Consider the following 18,717-nt stretch of genomic DNA (forward strand, 5'->3'; position numbering starts at 1 on the left):
TTGATGTGCTTTTATCAGGCAACGTGCCGCCGTCGGAGTCCCAAGGGGAACCATCACGTCCACTCTCTCAGCGTGTGACATAGTAACGATGTTCAGTAACTGCGCTGCGCCTCCATATTATAGTCCACAAGACTACGCTACACGCGGAAAGGAGTGTGTAATTCCTCCGGCCATATTTCCTGCTTGAGCAGCACGTATTCTCATAGCACGCCGAGCCGTGTACTAGCTGAGTATTCCATCCAAATCACCACCTCCAGGCATCGGAGCCAAGCTTCAGTCCGAATGCCTCGGGATTGCCTCCCGTTCCGCCAGCGTGGACATCACAGGAACGTGTTGGTCTTGTTTCAAAGGAACGATTTTCCATGGAGCCGGTAACGGTCGTTTCTGTGCCGATCCATCGGCCGGTCGAGGGGGTGCCCCCGTAGCAACCACCCGGCATTGTAGAATATCTAACGTCGGTTCCCGTGATATGTTGCTGGTGCTATGACAGGAAGCGATCATGAGCTGCAGCGTTGAGGAACAGGGTCAAGTTCTCTACCTTTGATTCTTTTCGACGTCAAGACGGTCGCCTAACTTTTTCAAGATATGTTGCTTTATGGCGAAACTCCGGTGTGTGAGCGTGGGCTGAGGTGGACCACCTGCCTGTGAGCGCAATCTGCATTTGCACGCAACACCGGACATACCGTTATAAGGACGTGAGGAATAATCAGCGTTTTCTGGCGTTCCTCGGGCTTGGACCGAGTATGTGCCTTGGACTTGACCTCCTCACGTCTGATGGACTCCTTGGCTACTTGTTCTTTCCGGTCGAGTCCATGTTTCGAGCCTTCTCTATGGATGCACGCCTTTCGCTTACGATGGTCAAAGACATCAGCACGGACGGAGTTCCGGTGTTTGAAATCGTCTCGGACGCTCTGCCAATCAACTATCAGCATACGTTCGCGGAAAACGTGTAATACTGACTTGACGTGCCGTCAGCGAATGCGGCTGTGTGTTTAGTTTCGAGGCAGTCCCATGGGAGAATATCGATGAGGACGAAGAATATGTTCGGAAGACGACCATAGTCGCGTGTTGAAGTCGAGCTCGATCAGGAGAGGAAGCTTGTTCGGACAAGTGGAGGAGCAAGACCATCCTTTATATCCAAACGTTGGACAAAGCAACATTGTTCGCAAACGGTTTGCATGTGGCCTCGGATGATCGCTGGTGGACAAATGTACGCTTGTGTGATGTTGGTGGCCTTGAGGCTCGAAGCTCGAATCTCAAACCTCAGGATCGAGCGGGACACCGCCACAGACCGCCACGGTGCCACTCCTTCATGTCGACGACCTCTGCTTACCGTTCCCTGACGAGGGAGCTCAGGAAGGCCGTGAGCCCTGCTGCTGTCTGTTTCTAGCACCAGTGTATAGACGAATCTTCTAGTCGATTGCTCCATCAGGGAAAAGGAACCCGGTCATCGCCTCGCATTTTCGCGCGCTTTTCGAACAAAAACCAGCGAACGACAATGCCTTCCGCCAAGATATTGAGAACGCTGTGACGTTTGTGCGCTCACAACGTATATACAAGGCACCTACCATACCAGATTGGCCATGGATGCGAACACTAACTAACATGTTTTTTCTAGGAACTTCTGGATCGGTACAATCCCCTTGTTGATCTTACAGCGGAAGAGAGAATAGAGGCCACGGCGCGCCGCGTTGGGCTGAATATGCCCGTCGCTCCTCCCAAAGGAACGGAAGAACGATAGACTCCACGGACATCGCGCTACTCAGTTTGCCCTAAAACGCGTGGAAGGGTATCCTCGCATGGACCGAGGAAGAGGAAATCTGATTCTTCGTCGCCCTCACTTCTGTCGATATTGAATACTGCGACCTTTCCTCCATTACTCTTGACCGTATCAGCGTATCCTGCGGCGGGATACACCTGTTCGCGTTCATACGCACTCAGCCTATTGCAGACATGGCTGTCTGACAGACGCTCTTACCGTCGAGCTGGTACCGACCACCAAACACATGTCGGCCGTGTCCAATATATTGTCAATTGTAGTGAGATGTTGAGGTCTTTCACCGAACCACACAACGCCAGGCCGGGCTAGCTCTCCGCAACCTCTGCAGCGGGGAAGTAAGATACTGCTTGTCGCAGGTATGGTCAGCTCAAGGAAACGGAGTCTGAACATAATGCAACCTTGGAATATTCGGTCCAGCTTCAATTTCCTCCATGACGTTCTCCGTCCCTGCCAGCGCATCGCATATCGGGCTTGAAAAGTCAAGTTCAACATGACCACAGCCGCCCCTTCGTCCTCTCGCGCATTTCACATCAAACAGCCTCCCGTGCATCTCGATCAATACTGGGTCGTCCACGCCATCCAGGACAGTCATGCCGCTTTCAATACGTAAAACTCCTTCACTAGCAATGGCCAGTTCCTTTTGCAGCTCATCCAGAGCGCGCTGGCTTAGACCATCGACATTCTGCGTGATAAGTGTAAAAGTGGAGTGAGGAGCTATGGCGTTGCGGATACTCGGGACCGAAAGTCGTGCGATTGCATGATGTGCTGCATTCGGAGAACACCGCAGCGCTCTATTCAGAAGCATCAGCTCAGTCAAGACGCTGGCAAGCATGGTCACAACTTTTCCCTGCGCATGTGATAAAATTGCCAAACAGTAGACGGATCTGTTTGTCAATAAGCCATCAATCATAGTGGCCGGCCTGCTTGACTTGCCTCGTGCGAAGGCTTCGGGGGTGGCAAGTTCCATCGCATTGTATTTGCGCCACATTCCGCCCGCTCCTCTGAAGGTAGGAATACCTGCAGCCGGAGCAGTCAGGAAATCATCGGGTAGGGCCGCGCTCTATGGTGCATAGGAGAGCGCGAAGACACGCTCACGGGAGTGTAATGAGGTCTGAGGACTCACCAGATGCAGCAGACAACCCTGCCCCCGCTACCGCAACTATATGTTTGGACGAAGCCAATGCTTGGTGAAACGCTTGCATATCTGCGGAAGGAAGTGCATCGCCAGACATCGGGATGGTCGCTCAGGTCGATTGGGTGCACTGCTAGGCGTGTGAATCTATTGACTCGTGATAGGGGTACAGCCTAGAGCTTGTGACAAAGTAGAACATATACGGCGAAAATTCGCTGATGAGCTGTAATGCCAGGCTAGGTTGAATAATCCAGCATGCTGCTCTCAGTCAGAATCGTTACTAACGATACATAAAATCGTAGGCGTACAAGTTATGTCTTCTGAGTCCCTGTCGACTGTTTGATATGCGAGGTATCTGCTGACTGACGTTGGTCGAGTGCCTGCAGGACTTGTTCCTTCTTGTCCTTCAGAACCTCGTAGCCTGGGTTCACAGATCCCTCGCTGACTCCAAACAACGCTGCAGTGACTCTAAACTCTCTCGCACTTCCAGCGTGCTCGCTCCATCCCCTTCTAAGTTGGAAAAGTTTGTCCCGCAGACTAGACCCCCGATCCTTGCCCTGTTCCGTAGCGGAGACGTCTTTCGGGAGAAGTCGTCGGCGGTCTACTTCAGCCCAGAGTTCACGGAGTGACATGTCGCGTCCAAGATTGCGGTATACTCCCTGGCGATCCGCGGTGAAGGTGGCGTCAATGGCGCTATCGAGCCCTTCGGGTGTTATGAAGGTGTCGGCCTTGTGGTAGAGCGTGACGAGAGCCCTCATCTTGTGGGGGGGCAAAGGGGATAACCGTTCTGCAGCCTTGAATTTTGTTGAGGCGTGCCTCTTCAAGGGCATGCAAGTATCATGTGCATGAGCGCGACGAGCGCATCGGGGAGCAGAGGACGCAGCCTTCGATAGAGCGTTGTACGACATGGTCCGGACACGAAGGCAAGGTGGCTGTGTTCGGACTCACGGGCTCAAACTCGTGTAAATTTCCGAATTCCGAACAGTAGTCCACGGTGACTTGTCCACAATGCACGCTATCAATCATCGGCACAGGAACCCAACATATCATACAAGAGCGAGAAGAGCAAAGAAACTAAAGATGTGCTTTGACATTGAGCTTGTCCAGGAGGACATTCTCTTTCTTCTTGAGCTCAGCGGTTTGCTCATGCAGTTTCTTCGCCCGCTTAAGCTCTCGTTGACCAATTTGTTGGACGTGAACCTAAGAACCTTGTGAGTAAGATAAGGGGAGTGCAGCAGCAAGTTTGTGACCTCGTCCGGACCCTGTAGCAAGCAATGATTAGATGTTTGAACCGCAGGATTAGGTGTTACGGGACGTACGTCGGCCAATCGCAAAGTCCTCAACCCTGCATACATATTTGCCAAGTCTTGATCTTGACTCACACCCTCCGCACCAAAAGCCTGAATTGCACGATCTACCACAGTGCAAGCCATGGTAGGAACAATGAACTGGAGGAAGCATAAGACTGGACGGTCAACCCCGATGGCTGATTCCTAACCTTGGCAATCCCGATTTCTTTTAACGCTCCTTTAGCTTGGTATTTGTCGATCTGTGCATAGAGAGTTTGATCTGTCATGTCAAATCGATTTCATGATAGCGTACCTGCAAGGCTGCACTGAGCACCAGCAACCTTGCGCTCTCGATTTCTGCCCGCGATCGAGCGATGTCCGCGATGACAGTACCATGTTGATAAAGATACTTCCCAAATGTTTTCCTCGATGGATCTGTCACACGCTGTATCATGGTGTCAAGCGCAAAGGACGCGGCCCCAATTGAGCGCATGCAATGATGGATGCGCCCAGGACTGTTCATGATGCACGGACGCATCAGTATATGAACTTTGCCTCGGATTGTGTCCTCCTACCCGAGTCGACCTTGGATGATCTATAATGATGCTTTAAGACCGTCCTACACAATGTGATATTTCTGAGACCGACCTCAAAGCCTCTGCCCCATCCGAGAACTAGGTTGCTAGCAGGAACCCGGACGTTATCGTAGACGACCTCGCAATGACCTTCAGGAGCATCATCGTAACCGAAAACCTATCGATGCATACGAAACATGAGCGAACGTGTTGGAAAGGGTCCCAGGTAGGCGCACATGCATGGCCCTGATCACTTTGACGCCAGGGTGATCGGCAGGCACAATGACGACGGATTGCTGATTATGAGGCGACTTGTTCTCTGGGTCAGACTTCCCTGAGGTTTTGTCTTTCAAAACTAAAATTCTGAAGCAATCGAGTGATACATACCCATCACCAAGTGTACTTTGCATCTTGGGTCGCCTGCACCGCTTATGTACCACTTGTGGCCATTGATTACAATCTCGTCACCCTCCTGACGGATGGAAGTGCGAATGTTGGTTGCATCGGAGGACGCAACTGGATGAAACGCCAGCGTAAAAGGTCAATGCACGTTCGGAAAGAAAACGAAAACCAACCAAAGCGCTCCGTCATAGCAAATGCAGAACGGATTTCGCCTTTAAGTAGAGGCTCGAGCCACTCTTTCTGCTGAGCGGGTGATCCGTAACGGGCAAGGACCTCTGAGGAGCGCATCTGCTCAATCCTAATTCGACGTGAATGATCGACGTACCCATATTGCCTGTGTCGGGAGCAGAGCAGTTGAAGACTTCGGACGCCATGTGGCCGCCCCGACCCATGATTTCTGCCATAACCGCATACTTCATGTTGTCAGCACTCAACTGGGGGAAGTAAAGGTGCCTTTACTTCGAGGTTTGTGAGCGGAACGCCGTGTTTGGGATAGTGTGTCTTGCTCAGAAAGAGATTCCAAAGGCCCTGAGCTCGGGCCTTGGCCTTGAGGTCTGCGATGATCGGTACGACCGTACTCCAACGTGTAGCCGGGTCAGTGGGTATTTGCGCATGCGCAATCTTGGTTGCAGGATATACTTCATCCTGTAGAATGGTCATTTACAACGCTACGCCTTATACGAGCAGCTTACCAGGCAAAACCGAACCAGCTTGGCCAGAGTTTCCTTGGCGTACGGCGAGAACTTGTCTTCAATCTGCAAAGCACACGAATTCTAGAAACGCGACCACACGGGAGGTATGAGACGTACCATTGCCCATGATGAAGGCGAGGTTAGTTCGACGACTGGATGTGAAGACATGTTCCAGTGAGCAATGTAGGATCAAGGAACAGACGACAGCAACAAATGTGGGGTTGACCCCCGCAGCGACCGGCACGCATGAAGCCGGTGGCCATATCACGCCGGATCGTAAGTCAACGTGATGAGGCTGTACATACTTAACTTGAGTACATGCTGTACGGGCGCCTAAATTTTGGGAGTCATAATCTCGCGCGCTATCCGATTGCGGCTTGCCCTTAACCACCACCATCAATTTCACCTCCAGTTTTTTCGCCCTCGAATCCACCTGTAAGTGCAACAATAGCTTGTAGAACGTGTTTATCTGTTGTTGCCTGGGATGATATGCCCGGAAACCGTTGGAGTTCCTTGACTGCTTAGGCCCCGCGACTATGGACGAGTCATTAGTTGGGAAGGACTCATCGTCTCTTTCGGAGACGTTCGTAACTGCGGCACATCTTTGGTGCAGCGATCGCCCCTTGGTCGCGATCGTGATATACACCAAGCAACGATCTTCGCAGTCACCCAGGACGGGCAGTAGGCTGACGACAATCCATAGCGATTATCAGCAGGCTCCTTCAGCCAATTCGCCTTCGAGCGCCCTCGGTACTAAATCCGATTATCCATCATCAACATCGTATCACAGCTACGATGTCGTGCTAAACGCAGCACCAGCGACCACGTCGTCTCATAACCCGAGACCACCCGAAAGCTACCCGCTTTCTTATACACCCTCTTACCATGGACCGATAAATATCCACTACCGTCCTCGGACGCCCTTGACCTCGGTTCTCACCGACATATCGGACCTCGCTAAACACCATGGAACACCTTGCATTCTGCCGTCGCTACCTTGCTCTACTTACCCTCTCGCGCACTTGAACGCCCGGATCGTGCTATAAACCGTCAATCCGTCAAAATCACCAACCTATTACCCTCCGATCTTTCCTTGAATTATTTGAATATGTTAACTCAGAAACCTGGCTTCACCGAGCCCCCGGTTGAGCCATGTCATGGCGACGCTGCGGCGGCGCAGGCGGTCATTGAGGCACTACGAGGTGAGCGGCAGATTCTGACAATGCTTCTCTCTGACTGACCATGCCTTTCTCATAGGTTCTCCGGAGTTCGGTCACCTCGACCAGTTCTTCACCTCCCCCCTCGATGCATCCCCGTTCATGGATGACGACATATTGAATACTCCAGCAATGGATTCCAATCTTGCCGTTAGTCCCGATATTCTCACCAGTCCGATCTTCGACTTCCCCGGTCAAGCCTCATTCGACGACCTACCCCTCTTTGGTGATGCAACGTTGCCACTGTTCGCCGAGGCTACCAGCACCGCGCCAAAGATTCCTAGAGGCATGTCCGAGATGTGCGGCCTGCCGATGATGCCTTCGCCACCCACCCCAGCGTTAGACCCGTCCTCGTTGACCGCTTCCCCGGCCCTAGGAAGCGGCGTAACCTTGCCGTCAGCCGTGTCCGAAGTTCTACCCTCGACCCCTGCGACGTCTATTCGTGCGCCGACACGTCGCAAAGCAGTGCTCACGGGTACTCGGAAAGGCGTTACCCCGGGGGCACTGATTCCCGAGGATGCTCCGATACAGACTCGAAACTACACGACGCCATCGACAACTTCGCGCAAGGAAATACCAGCTGTCATTATCAAGAAGCGGACTCGAGCCCAGGCCTTCGACGATGATCCCCTCCTCCTAAGGGATCGCAAGCCTGATCTTACTGCACCTCCTAACGAGAGCGAGCAAGACGCCATCGAAGCAAAGCGCCGCCAGAACACCTTGGCCGCTCGGCGTTCTCGAAAACGCAAGTTGGAATACCAGAACGCTCTTGAATTAAGCGTTGAGCACTGGAAGGCAAGGGCTTTGTTGCTCGAAGGACTTTTGCAGGAGAAGGGGGTGGATGTACCCTCTGCTTCACCGCCGCCGCAACTGCCGGCTTTGTAGAGGGCGGTTATCTTTATCCCTGAACTATTGACTCCCATAAAAATCAGCGTTTCACTCACGTCTGTTCTACCTTTCCCCCCTTCCCCAGAGTATCGTTCACGTTATCCGCTAGTTTCGTACCCTCAGTTCCAAATCCCCAGACTTCGTCTTCCGCTTGTACTGAACGCTAATGCACCTGTGTATGTGACTTACGTCTCACCCGTATTTCCTCGTCAATGACGCGCGCGAGAGTTCAACACGATGATGTACATATTCATATTCATGACTTGACTCGCGACTACCGTTTCCCACTTTGATCTGTGGCCATGTCCAAACCCGATATTATCCCTCAAACTACCAGTGCCGGGATTGCCGTCGATCCGCGGACGCTTGAAAGAGTAGTTCCGGAATCTCGTAGGGCAGATGGATCGTACGTTGTGTCTGAGCGTTCCTTCCGCCGGACTATGAAAATAACTTGATATCTGTTGCAACGCCGTACGCCGTCCGCCTTCCCTATCTGGTCGATCGCGCGCACAATTCATAATCTGCGCAAATCGACTCGATACCCAGGGTGCGCAAGGAGCGCAAGATCCGTCCGGGATTCACGCCGCAGGAGGACGTCTCTCGCTTTCGTGGCTCGCGTCAGGCACAGATGGACCGCAACGCGTTGCCAAAAGGTCACATTATAGGATGGGTGCCGCCTTCAGCCGACTCTCAACCCGTGAAGACGGGTTTAAGCAAGAGCGCGAAGAAGAATGAAAAGAGGAAAGAAAAGAGGAAGGAGGCGGCGCAGAAGAAGGTTGCAGAGAGCTGGGAGGATGACGACGACGACGACATGCCCACCACTAAAGCTGGAACTACACTGTCGACAAATAAAGACACGAAGCCGTCGGGTGAACGGAAGGAATCTGGAGATAAAGATGATGAGGAGGCACTGGCGGAGACAATGGGCAAACTGGGTGTGTGATGTTCCGTAGGTACCGGTCGGATCGTCGTTTCAAGTAGACTGGTTACCCCATGTATACTCGGCAGTGATATTGATGTAATTAAGACCACTGATGCTATCTCTTATGTTCGTGCCACGTAGCTCGCTCATAGTTCTCTATGTATATCCTTGCATCTCTTCCAGTCCCTCTGATTCAGGATGTCTCGTTTCTACAGGCTTCTCCGTTGACGCAGGCTTGGGCTTGGGCCGTAGTTCCATTGCAACGAGAATGACGACAAGGAAGGCGGAAAGTGTCACTGCGGCAAGAGATGCTCATCGTAATACGGTGACTCAACAGCACGAAACAACTTACACACTGATCTTCTAAGGTTATCCCAACGAATCTCTTCCATCAGGGATCGTGCTTCACCGAGGGAGACAAGATGTTTGTTCAGCATGCCCTGCAATATAGAGGCGGGTATATTGAGTATGCTGGAACGAAGAAAAAAACCCGCTAACCTCAATTATGATATCTTGCTGCTTGAGCTCTGATCGAGCCTCGTGCTTGCGACTATCAAGTTCCATCTGGATCCTAGGGGGTTATGTATGAAGTGTTGAGTGTCCACAGGCTCTAAGCTATAGCCTAAAACATACTCATGCTTCAATTGGCCAACATTCTCCCTAATTCTTGTGTCCAGTCGATCGATCTCGCGGCGAAGGGCCGCGTTTGAAGTCTGAATTTTGCTGGATTCGTTTCGAAGTCGAACGGATACTTCGGCGCGCATCTCAGAGATGGCTGCCCGGAACAGATAAGCTTGCTAAGATAGTTCCATGAACAGGGATATGAACTGAATATTGCATGCATGAAGACTGACATTTTCGAGGTCCTTCGTTGTCAGCGCTTCCCGCCGCACCCGCCCTATGCGATCAACCAGCAGCGCACGTGTAGCACGCATCAAGCTCCTAGCAGTTTGCGTTGGGAACGTCTTCTCAAGTGCCTTAACAAAGAGGTGTGTGTTAAAAGGAGGGTTTGAGTACGCCGGCGGAATGTAGGGAGCAGGAACGGGAGGAGGCGGGCCATGACTAGCCAACGCTGACGGATTCTCCACGACGACCGAGTTATTGCCATTCGCAGGAGAAGAAGATGGAGGCGAGTCAGGAATTGCTTCACTGTCAGCGGTCGCCAATGTCGTCGACCAGGGGTGCGGTGACGATCCTTGGGTGACGGATTGATCTCCTTTATTTGCGGATAGTGCCTGAGCATTTGACGTGTGTGATGTTTGCGTGTTTTCTTGTCGTTCGGAGCCGTTAGTCCTCGAGCCAGGGTCGCGAGGGTGTGCAAAAGATATCGAGGGTCGGGACTGAGGATCGGAGACACTCATGTGTGCATGACGCAGAACAAACGGAACGGCAGCAGGAGCGCAGTAGGGCCCTATTGAACGTGATGATATTTGTGTAACTTGGCGCAACATGCGGTAGATCTGTAGAACGGAAAGAACGAAATGAGCTCAGTGAGTCCGGATATAATAAGGAGTCCTCGTGGTAACGTGCAGCCTGGTGTAAGTAATAGCTGTGGAGCCCTGGAAGCGTTTGTGAATGCCAAGTCTGCTACTGCGCTGAACTCAATCTCTTGACACTACCATGAGCAAGATAATCGATGTTTCGAGCAAGTTGGGAGAGTATATGCTGAAGGGATGGGTAGGTGACTCCGCAGTCCTCCACGGCTGTCTGATTCATGCTATACAGGTCCTTACCGACTCGCCGTGTGCCACCCCGGGTTGCAATGTCCCCTTGATGCGCTCACCCCAAGGGACATCGCCCGTCGTACAGTTTTGCGTCAATTGCGACAGGGACCCCCAGGCGTCGGCACCCGTGTCATCTCCGGTCCCCAAGGCTGAAGACACCCCAACGTTGCTACGCCGGACGACGCGTTCATCTAGCTTCAGCGCTGAAAGCCTCGAGCTTAGCAGCCATCACTCGCGTTCATCCACGCCAGCAACGGATGTGTCTAGTGCGCTCAGTTCCCCGACGTTTGCACCGCCCGTCGAAACAGAGGAAAGCAGACGTCGACGACAACAGTCGGATGCTGCTTCTTCCGAAATTGGGAAACGTCTTCTCAAGGGATGGGCAATGCTCGCAGACGAATGCCCAAATCCTCGGTGCTATGGCATTCCTCTCGTTCGCCCACCCAGAGTTGGGGGTTCGAAGGATTCGCGTAAAGTATGTAAATTCGCGCATTCTCCAATGTTGTACATCGAATGACTATGCGACGACCTAGGAATGCGTGGCATGTGAGACGGCCTACGTCACTGAAAAAGATATGAATGGCTGGGATAGACTGGTACCGTCAGATAGCTCGGCGGCACGAAGCGAACCACCAAGTAACGAAGCTGCCGTAAGATTGGCTCAAGGCGCGCATGGCTCCCCTGACAAGGAGAAACTCGTTTTGCAAGTTGACACCCAAGGGGTATGGGTACTCATGCGAAAGCGGACACTGCATTTTATTCTGAAAACTTGTCACAGGCGCCGGCGACGTCGTCGAACACCGTTAATTCATCGGCTCTATTGCAGGAAGGCCGCAGAGACACTGCCATTGCTCAGAGACGATCCGCGACACTAACGGTTGGCGCCTTCCTTCATACGGCGATCGACCTTGTGCTTATTTCAGGACGTAGACACGGACCGCTACAGACAAAGATGATCCGTCAACTAGCTCGTCCTTGGAATCGACCGCAAGGTCATTGCAGCGAAGCTTGCTTTCTCTCTCTGAACGACTAGAATTACTTTCCGGTGGCCACATGATACTCGACCCTGCATCTATATCTCAGACGGCGGATGCGATTGGCAGAGTCGCGCATGCTCTGAGCGAAGTCAAGAAACTCCAGGGGCAGCTTAACTTTACTTGAACGAGGCTTCTCAAGATGGAAGAATGGGTCGTGCACCCTATCGGTAACTGCCACGTAGCTGTGGGCTTGTCAGTCTTACATGTAATGCCAGCAGAACTCCTCCTGTGCAACACATACGTGTTATCCTAGGTTTCTAGCAGCTCGTACTGTTGGCAGTCGCGAATGATACGCCTTTAGAGAAGGTTCGAATTCTAGAAACTAGGATTCCCTTCTCATAGCACCTGAAAATTGGGCTGTTGCGTCTTCTGCTCTACCACGAGGTCGTCGCGTTTTCCCGAGTGAGCCTTCCTCGTTTTTCGCGCGCGGCTATTCATCAGAGAGGTACGGCGTTTCTCATCGAAAGATACATCGCTCCGCCTCCTCTCGGATCGTGTGGGCCTCCTGGTCTCTGCGCCGGAACCGCGCCCCCGACTCGTGCCCGCTCACATATATCGAACGAGAATTTGTTCTTCGATCACAACAATCTGCTCTCGCTCTCACTTCCCTTTCCCAACTTCGTTGACCTACGCTCCGACAGTCTGTATTGTGATGCCCACTCGCACCACCAGTTACCGCGTCTCCAGAGTTTCCGCGGATAAACGACCTGCCTGGCGCAGAATGCTGTCAAACCGGAAGGTACGCTAACTGCCGTTTCCTTCGCTCAGTTACGAGGCTCAATGACTTGGCGCAGCACCAATCCAATACCTCCCAGAGCGGGAAGTCGACACAGCTTGAGAACATCCTCGAATCAGCAAGCTTCGAACATCATCCTGAAGACATATATGCAGATGTCTCCGTTGCGGAAGGCATTATGACAGGACATTCGAGCCACAACAGAGTTAGGCAGTCTCCAGGATATCATACATCGACGGGTGTCATCGCGCCCCCTGCAATTACACGAGAGAGATCGCCGCCGCTGCCACCTCTGCCACCTCGCACGCGTTCACATACCAGCAATCCAGTACGTTTGCACATAGGCATTGCTCGTCATACTCTTTCCTTACGTTAACACCAACGCAGTCTAGTGAAGTCCCCTCCTCCGGATCTACCTCTCGATCTTCTCGACGTCATCGTGGACCGCGACCGATAATCGTCATGGTAGACAGTGACGGAGAAGTACGAACATATTCTTGATATCAGATGACAGGGACTGACACATGAATCACCGATGCCAGGTTATCACCTTGGGAGAGGGATCCCAAACTAGCTCCCGCTCCGGACGGAGTAAAGGCTCGCACAGTGGCTCCTCTGGGGTTTCCTATTATGTTATACCAGAAGGCTATCCGGTCATTTTTGAGGACGAAGATGGAAATGAACTAACGAGGTATATTCGAGAATTGGAGCTAGTTCGTCAACTTTAAATTGATACATTCATGCACCGTAGGGTCGGCGATTTTGACGGCGTGCCGAAGGACGCGCGCGACACTCGCCCTCTTTATGATCAACCAAAGGCGGCTTCAGTTGATCGATCTCGCGGTTATTCCCTTCCGTGAGTGCTGTCATATCAAAGCAGCCTGCCAGATTTATTGAGTTACAGTAACTATCACCGGCCGTCGCATTTTCGAAGTGACGATGAAAGCACAAGCCAGTACGGTCATCGTTCTCCGTCTAGGAGCACTAGTGCCCCTAAGGTCGTCTATTTAGACCAAGGTCGTCACCATGAATATAAGGAGTGAGTTGGTCTAACACTGTACCTCCGCGAACATCAACATGATACACGGACAAATTAGTTACTCTGGCCGGTCCCGGGCATACTCGAGCTCTGGCAGCTCGAGCAGCGACCGGGAACACACGCACCATCGAGATCACCACAGCACATACGATCGATATCGCGACCACAATCCGTCCAGCTCCAGATCCCGACATCACGACCACGGTCGCGCCCGTAGCGGTGACCACGATCGTGTTACCAGACTGTTATATGTCGACGATACACCCGATACCGCGGATGTTAGTCACATGCGGTAAGTCCGTTGTCGCAATGTTTGTCATTATGCGCTAATGCACGCCTCAGCGATGGTGCCATCAAAGATGAAACCTCCACGCCTTCCGAGCATCGCTCGCGAGAAAGCCGAAGCGAATCCTACCCGCACTCGTCTCGACGGCGCGACGATCGTTACTACGCATCGTCAGGCGATGGTGACAGAACTCACCACTTCCGAGATGATCACCTATATACAAGGAGACGCGAACACTATCGTTGACCCGCCATGCTCCTAGACGATGGAGGGGTTGCTGATATGTTTGACACAAATGTTTCCCCAAACATCCAATGTTTATGTCCCACGTCCCGATCCACTAGGTTTACCCCCCGAAAAAAGGATACAATCATGCCCGCCTACTATTGCGTTTCCTTCTTCCGCTGCTTGTGGGATTTCCGTGGATAGTGTTGATCTCGGCCTTGCCCAGTTTTAGTACTCCACCGCTGAATTTCCCGACTCCCATTGCAAGTCCCTTGTCGCGTTTACGGGCGAGCTTCCTGTCGAAATCGGAATCGTATAGTTTCTTGAGTGTTGGATGGTAGTTGCCCAAGTTCTTTGCCTATAGATGTGTCGATATAGACAGGGGATCGATCATGAGAATTCTGTAGCTCACCTCTTCCAGTCGCTTCTGCTCTCTTTCCTTTTGTTTAAACGCCAACCCTTCTCTCACGCGTTTCGCTGCCTTGCCCATCTCCTCTCGTCGGATACTCTTTTCGCCCTTACCGAGGGAAGTGTAGCCAGCTAATTCCATCACACGACCTTGCAGTGCCTTGCGACGTTGTGCCGGAGTTAGATCAAGCTCGGTATTCAAGGAACCAGTAAGAAGTTGGGTGTGCACTAGACGATATAGGGCCGCATCATTCTGCTGGTTTGTCCTGTGAATCAATCCTGAGATAAACTAAAATCACCATGAATATGATACGTACTTCTCATTTTCTTCCGCATCTTCCTGCTGACGGCTTGATCTGTGGTTGGAGCTGTCGCTGTCCTGGTTCAGTTTCGATACCCTCGAGGACTGTGATCGTCTGCGGATCAGGTTCTACCAACCACCATACATCAATTGGAGATACCATGAATGTTTTCTTCTGGTTCTTCGTTTTCGGGGGTAATGCAGTTGTCTTGCTGTCTGAGAAAACGACCACGCTAGGTTCCGGGTCTGGACTGCTGATGTTGAAGCCGGCGCCCTGTTCTTGGGTATCTGACGTTTCTGTCCTATTTCATTGATATATTGAACGATGAGCTCATGGCTCTATCCAGCGCACCATCTTCTTCACTGCTGCCGTCTGTGTTTACTGAGCCTTCGTCGGATAATGTGCTAATACCAGTCCATTCTTCCTCATCCACAGCCCCGTCGGAGTCTGATGAGAGCTTCCTACGCTTGTTTGGGGGCTGAGATGTGCCAAAACGACCCAAAAAACCCTGTCCATGATTGTAGAGTGCGTCGAGCAAAGACTGTTGAGACATCGAGGAAAGTGCAGATGCTCGGCAACTTCCGGCTCCGACCTCTTGCAGTGACTGGGCCACGTGGTTGTTATTCGCCACGTCCGTGCCTGCGTCCACACGAGCACTTGAGTAACGAACCAGTCATCATCGCTTGTTTGCCCATGCTCTCTGGTTTATCAACGGGGAGGATACCTGTTTGATGAAGTGGCCGTCAGCGCTACGCGTAGTATGCGGTACTTTGCTACTCCATTTATGGACACTACCGCATGTCGGAGGTTTCGCGAGGGCCAGCTGGACTACTCAGCGCAAAGAGGAAGTAAGGTACATCCTCGCCTGATCACACCACCGAGGAAGGAATAACTATTATACGCTATAGAAACGCGACCCGTGAACTCTGGTATCATGGATTCAATAGCTACATGAGATACGGTGAGTGCCCGCTCGCTTGCCTGCGCACGATTCCTCATGTGCTCCCGCAGCGTTTCCGCTGGATGAGGCATGTTATCTGTCGAAGGTGCTCACCTGGAGGCTGACTATGGGGATAACAATAATAGCTCACCCCGTTGTCGTGTTCCGGAAGAGGTCCCGATTGGACAGACCCCACGAATATCGCGTATAACGACGTCGCTGGCAACTTCTCCTTGACCTTGATTGATGTCCTCGATACGTTCGTAGTCCTGGGTGACCGTTCCGGCTTTGAACGGGCTGTGCGCGATGTTATAACCTGGGTTTCCTTTGACGTCAATACGAAACCTCAGGTGTTCGAAACCAACATCCGAGTACTTGGCGGCCTCCTTTCCGCGCACATCTTTGCCAGCGAGCCAGACCATATTTTTTACCTACCGTGGTATCATGGCGAACTTCTCAATATGGCCTACGACCTTGGGAATCGGTTGTTGAAGGCCTTCATGTCACCGACAGGACTTCCATTCGCCAGGGTATTGTGATATTTGATGACATTGCCTGCACATTTGTTCACTTGAGTAACAGGTGAATCTACGGCAAGGGGTTCCGTTAGGAGAAACCTGGGATACATGTACAGCGGGAGCCGGATCCCTCATCATGGAGTTTGGAACGCTAAGCCGTTTGACAAATGACGATCGATTTGAGAAGGCGGCATCCAAGGCCTTCTTTGCACTGTGGAACAGAAAGTCTGACATAGGACTAGTCGGAAATACCATAAATATATGGACCGGAGTGAGTATATGTTCCGCCGAAAGGGGATTATGGCCGACGGAATAATCTTCTAGAAATGGACTCATCCAGAAGTAACGGGAATTGGCGCTGGAATCGACTCCTTCTACGAATATGCCTTGAAATGGTATATCATGAGTGGTAATATCATCGAAAGCTCTGTTGTAATCCACGGCCTAATAGCGTGATCAGGTGAAGTCGAGTTCTTGGACGTTTGGCAAGAGTCCTATGCTGCTATCATGCGCTACGCCAGGGCCGCGGATGGCTTTTGGGTACGCGATGCGGTTTGGGATCTGCAGCTTTGCCGTCTTATTCCATCTTAGTTCCGAAGCGTCAACATCAACACAGGCGATATCGCTTACTGGACAACAGACTCGTTATCCGCTTTTTGGCCCGGTTTGCAGGTTTTGGCAGGCGACGTGCAGAACGCCATCAAGTCGCACCTGATGTGTGCGTTTTTGTCAAATCTCCGTACCGACGATTAACTTGACCCATGAACTTCCAGATTGGAATATGTGGAAACGACATTCCGGTTTACCGGAAGTGTTTGATACTGCCTTCCAAGTCGCTACCTCTTTCCAATACCCATTGAGGCCTGGTTTGTGGTCAATGTATGTACTGCAACCACAGTCGAACTGACCCTGGATTCTTAGAATTCATTGAATCTACTTGGTATCTCTATAGAGTAGGCTTAATTATTCGCGAATGACCGCCCGAAATTGACTGATGCTCTAGGCAACTCGTGATCCGTTTTACCTTGACGTCGGTGAACGCGTTTTGATGGACATTGCGACGAGGGCGAAGGTCGACTGTGGATTGACTGGCATACAGGACCTTAGAACAAACCAACGTGATGACAGGATGGAATCCTTTGTATTATCCGAAACACTGAAAGTTCGTACTCTATCAAGTTATCATGCCGGCAGGCCATTCGTTGATAATTTACAGTATTTATACTTGCTCTTCGATGAGGATAACCCACTTCACGACGACGATTCAAGCTACGCATTCTCCACCGAAGGGCACATTCTCATGTTACCTCGTGACCGCATCAAGCCTTTATCACCTATCCGGAGGAAGCTGCGTGGTGTAGAAAATCTTCAATGCCCTGCATATGAACCGCCGGTGCATGAGTATGATCGCCCAGATGCCACCACCGGACTGACAGCGGGGGTGATGGACCGAACCGATTTTGAATACACACGAACGTTAGTGAGCGTATCGCCGACGGATTCGGAGGAGCAACGATGGTCGCCAAGTGGCTGGTGTGAAGTGCCCAGAGTGGACCTATTTGTCAGTCTATGTCTTATTCCCATAATTATCCCGAACTGATACGGTGGTAGTCATACGACTTCGTGATGTCGGTCAATGGCAAACCAGCGCCAGAAGACCGCAGCCCAAACATACAGAAGCTCACTCCCGTTGCCGATGGATACGTTGTTCACAATGTGACCGGGATACGCACCCATATCGTCTCTCGCCTGGATGGCAAGGGGTATGATGTCACGAAGTGTCAGTTCAGGGGATTGCCTGAGTGATCGCAGCTGACTCATGTGTAGTGGGTCCTCATGCCGTTCGAAGCGGTCAGATTGTATACATCAACGACTCGGCGTTGGTGCTAGCGCCCTACGACGGGCAGGGACCTATCGACGAAGATCGAGGTGCTATTCGTGCGCTCTCGATGCAAATGCGGATCTTCGTTCATGACGTCGATCCCATGCTCGACTCCCAGGTGAGTCTGCGGGAACCAGCGGACGAGGATCTCGTCGCAATCGCGTATTCTGCACTTTTTGGCGGGGATCCGTCGAAGCCGCTGCGGGCCGATCAATCGCCTGTCCTTCGATTTGGGCATGGAGAAGGCATGCCGCTTGTCCGAGACACCTCCAATCGCTTCGGCTGTGCTCGATATACCCAAACTTACGAGGACGTGATCATTCTTCTGCACCGCGGAGAATGCACCTTCTTGGAGAAGTTGGTGCATGCGCGGGATGCTGGGGCCGCTGGCGCCGTCGTCATCAGCGACGACGACTTCCCGATCAACCCGTCTGCAGGAGAAGAAGATGTACAAGCTGCGGGCGCGTCGATCAACGAGGTTGCTCTAGTGGTCGTAACGCGGTCTACGGGTAGTCTCATCGAGTCTATGATGGATCTCGTTGACAGGGGGGTGAGCGGTCAAGTGATGCTCGCTGTAGAACCGGAGCCGCAGACGGCCACCAAGGCTCGCGATCGACAAGCTCCTACACGAACAGAGGACGTCAGGAAACGGGACCCGCAGCAAAATCTGTATTTGAATGGTCATCCACTAGTCAATACAAGACTGATAGTATAAATGACGAG

At 52.0% G+C, this 18,717-nt stretch overlaps 12 protein-coding genes across 12 annotated transcripts; 6 read left to right on the forward strand and 6 right to left on the reverse strand.

Annotated features, from left to right (window-relative positions):
- Positions 1-119: 119 nt before the first annotated feature.
- Positions 120-1,304, reverse strand: PUNSTDRAFT_119599 (uncharacterized protein). Its single transcript, XM_007382140.1, has 4 exons — positions 961-1,304; positions 684-911; positions 539-624; positions 120-481 (listed from the first exon to the last, which is right to left on the reverse strand). Exons 1-4 carry the CDS (start codon positions 1,126-1,128, stop codon positions 274-276), a joined length of 690 nt encoding a protein of 229 aa, XP_007382202.1. The 5' UTR covers positions 1,129-1,304; the 3' UTR covers positions 120-273.
- An 8-nt stretch (positions 1,305-1,312) lies between these two features.
- PUNSTDRAFT_65406 (uncharacterized protein) lies at positions 1,313-1,741 on the forward strand (the record flags this gene model as incomplete). The annotated part of the gene is made up of 3 exons (XM_007382141.1): positions 1,313-1,363; positions 1,417-1,536; positions 1,619-1,741. 3 exons carry the CDS (start codon positions 1,313-1,315, stop codon positions 1,739-1,741), a joined length of 294 nt encoding a protein of 97 aa, XP_007382203.1.
- Positions 1,742-1,942: 201 nt separating this feature from the next.
- PUNSTDRAFT_112515 (DHS-like NAD/FAD-binding domain-containing protein) lies at positions 1,943-2,982 on the reverse strand (the record flags this gene model as incomplete). The annotated part of the gene is made up of 5 exons (XM_007382142.1): positions 1,943-2,123; positions 2,179-2,571; positions 2,622-2,664; positions 2,714-2,797; positions 2,904-2,982. 5 exons carry the CDS (start codon positions 2,980-2,982, stop codon positions 1,943-1,945), a joined length of 780 nt encoding a protein of 259 aa, XP_007382204.1.
- A 55-nt stretch (positions 2,983-3,037) lies between these two features.
- Positions 3,038-3,827, reverse strand: PUNSTDRAFT_119601 (uncharacterized protein). The gene is made up of 2 exons (XM_007382143.1): positions 3,221-3,827; positions 3,038-3,170 (listed from the first exon to the last, which is right to left on the reverse strand). Exon 1 carries the CDS (start codon positions 3,818-3,820, stop codon positions 3,224-3,226), a length of 597 nt encoding a protein of 198 aa, XP_007382205.1. The 5' UTR covers positions 3,821-3,827; the 3' UTR covers positions 3,038-3,170; positions 3,221-3,223.
- An 88-nt stretch (positions 3,828-3,915) lies between these two features.
- PUNSTDRAFT_100404 (acyl-CoA dehydrogenase NM domain-like protein) lies at positions 3,916-6,038 on the reverse strand (the record flags this gene model as incomplete). The annotated part of the gene is made up of 14 exons (XM_007382144.1): positions 3,916-4,112; positions 4,163-4,174; positions 4,232-4,360; positions 4,411-4,461; positions 4,515-4,716; positions 4,777-4,796; positions 4,850-4,954; positions 5,013-5,110; positions 5,164-5,292; positions 5,352-5,453; positions 5,504-5,591; positions 5,638-5,823; positions 5,871-5,933; positions 5,988-6,038. 14 exons carry the CDS (start codon positions 6,036-6,038, stop codon positions 3,987-3,989), a joined length of 1,362 nt encoding a protein of 453 aa, XP_007382206.1. The 3' UTR covers positions 3,916-3,986.
- A 1,502-nt stretch (positions 6,039-7,540) lies between these two features.
- On the forward strand, positions 7,541-7,936 carry PUNSTDRAFT_36111 (uncharacterized protein; the record flags this gene model as incomplete). Its single annotated transcript, XM_007382145.1, has 1 exon — positions 7,541-7,936. A coding segment is annotated over one exon (396 nt), but the record flags the coding sequence as incomplete, so codon positions are not given.
- Positions 7,937-8,277: 341 nt separating this feature from the next.
- PUNSTDRAFT_64750 (uncharacterized protein) lies at positions 8,278-8,918 on the forward strand (the record flags this gene model as incomplete). The annotated part of the gene is made up of 2 exons (XM_007382146.1): positions 8,278-8,381; positions 8,522-8,918. 2 exons carry the CDS (start codon positions 8,278-8,280, stop codon positions 8,916-8,918), a joined length of 501 nt encoding a protein of 166 aa, XP_007382208.1.
- Positions 8,919-9,053: 135 nt separating this feature from the next.
- Positions 9,054-10,258, reverse strand: PUNSTDRAFT_132775 (uncharacterized protein; the record flags this gene model as incomplete). Its single annotated transcript, XM_007382147.1, has 5 exons — positions 9,054-9,193; positions 9,250-9,337; positions 9,396-9,468; positions 9,531-9,694; positions 9,752-10,258. 5 exons carry the CDS (start codon positions 10,256-10,258, stop codon positions 9,054-9,056), a joined length of 972 nt encoding a protein of 323 aa, XP_007382209.1.
- A 259-nt stretch (positions 10,259-10,517) lies between these two features.
- Positions 10,518-11,906, forward strand: PUNSTDRAFT_142655 (uncharacterized protein; the record flags this gene model as incomplete). The annotated part of the gene is made up of 5 exons (XM_007382148.1): positions 10,518-10,574; positions 10,623-11,096; positions 11,155-11,343; positions 11,400-11,498; positions 11,552-11,906. 5 exons carry the CDS (start codon positions 10,518-10,520, stop codon positions 11,780-11,782), a joined length of 1,050 nt encoding a protein of 349 aa, XP_007382210.1. The 3' UTR covers positions 11,783-11,906.
- A 1,392-nt stretch (positions 11,907-13,298) lies between these two features.
- PUNSTDRAFT_51300 (uncharacterized protein) lies at positions 13,299-14,092 on the forward strand. The gene is made up of 3 exons (XM_007382149.1): positions 13,299-13,397; positions 13,456-13,858; positions 13,915-14,092. The coding sequence occupies exon 2, from the start codon at positions 13,472-13,474 to the stop codon at positions 13,727-13,729; it is 258 nt and encodes an 85-aa protein (XP_007382211.1). The 5' UTR covers positions 13,299-13,397; positions 13,456-13,471; the 3' UTR covers positions 13,730-13,858; positions 13,915-14,092.
- Positions 14,090-15,207, reverse strand: PUNSTDRAFT_125426 (uncharacterized protein; the record flags this gene model as incomplete). The annotated part of the gene is made up of 5 exons (XM_007382150.1): positions 14,090-14,302; positions 14,357-14,618; positions 14,670-14,758; positions 14,814-14,950; positions 15,006-15,207. The coding sequence occupies 5 exons, from the start codon at positions 15,205-15,207 to the stop codon at positions 14,090-14,092; spliced, it is 903 nt and encodes a 300-aa protein (XP_007382212.1).
- Positions 15,208-15,356: 149 nt separating this feature from the next.
- Positions 15,357-18,709, forward strand: PUNSTDRAFT_100415 (alpha mannosidase-like protein; the record flags this gene model as incomplete). The annotated part of the gene is made up of 14 exons (XM_007382151.1): positions 15,357-15,507; positions 15,563-15,615; positions 15,666-15,682; positions 15,741-16,124; positions 16,177-16,383; positions 16,437-16,521; positions 16,573-16,652; positions 16,704-16,830; positions 16,886-16,978; positions 17,034-17,065; positions 17,116-17,274; positions 17,329-17,673; positions 17,724-17,892; positions 17,940-18,709. The coding sequence occupies exons 1-14, from the start codon at positions 15,386-15,388 to the stop codon at positions 18,707-18,709; spliced, it is 2,643 nt and encodes an 880-aa protein (XP_007382213.1). The 5' UTR covers positions 15,357-15,385.
- Between the last annotated feature and the right edge of the window lie 8 nt (positions 18,710-18,717).

The sequence above is a fragment of the Punctularia strigosozonata genome (genome assembly GCF_000264995.1).
Source record: "Punctularia strigosozonata HHB-11173 SS5 unplaced genomic scaffold PUNSTscaffold_4, whole genome shotgun sequence".
NCBI classification, from domain to species: domain Eukaryota; kingdom Fungi; phylum Basidiomycota; class Agaricomycetes; order Corticiales; family Punctulariaceae; genus Punctularia; species Punctularia strigosozonata.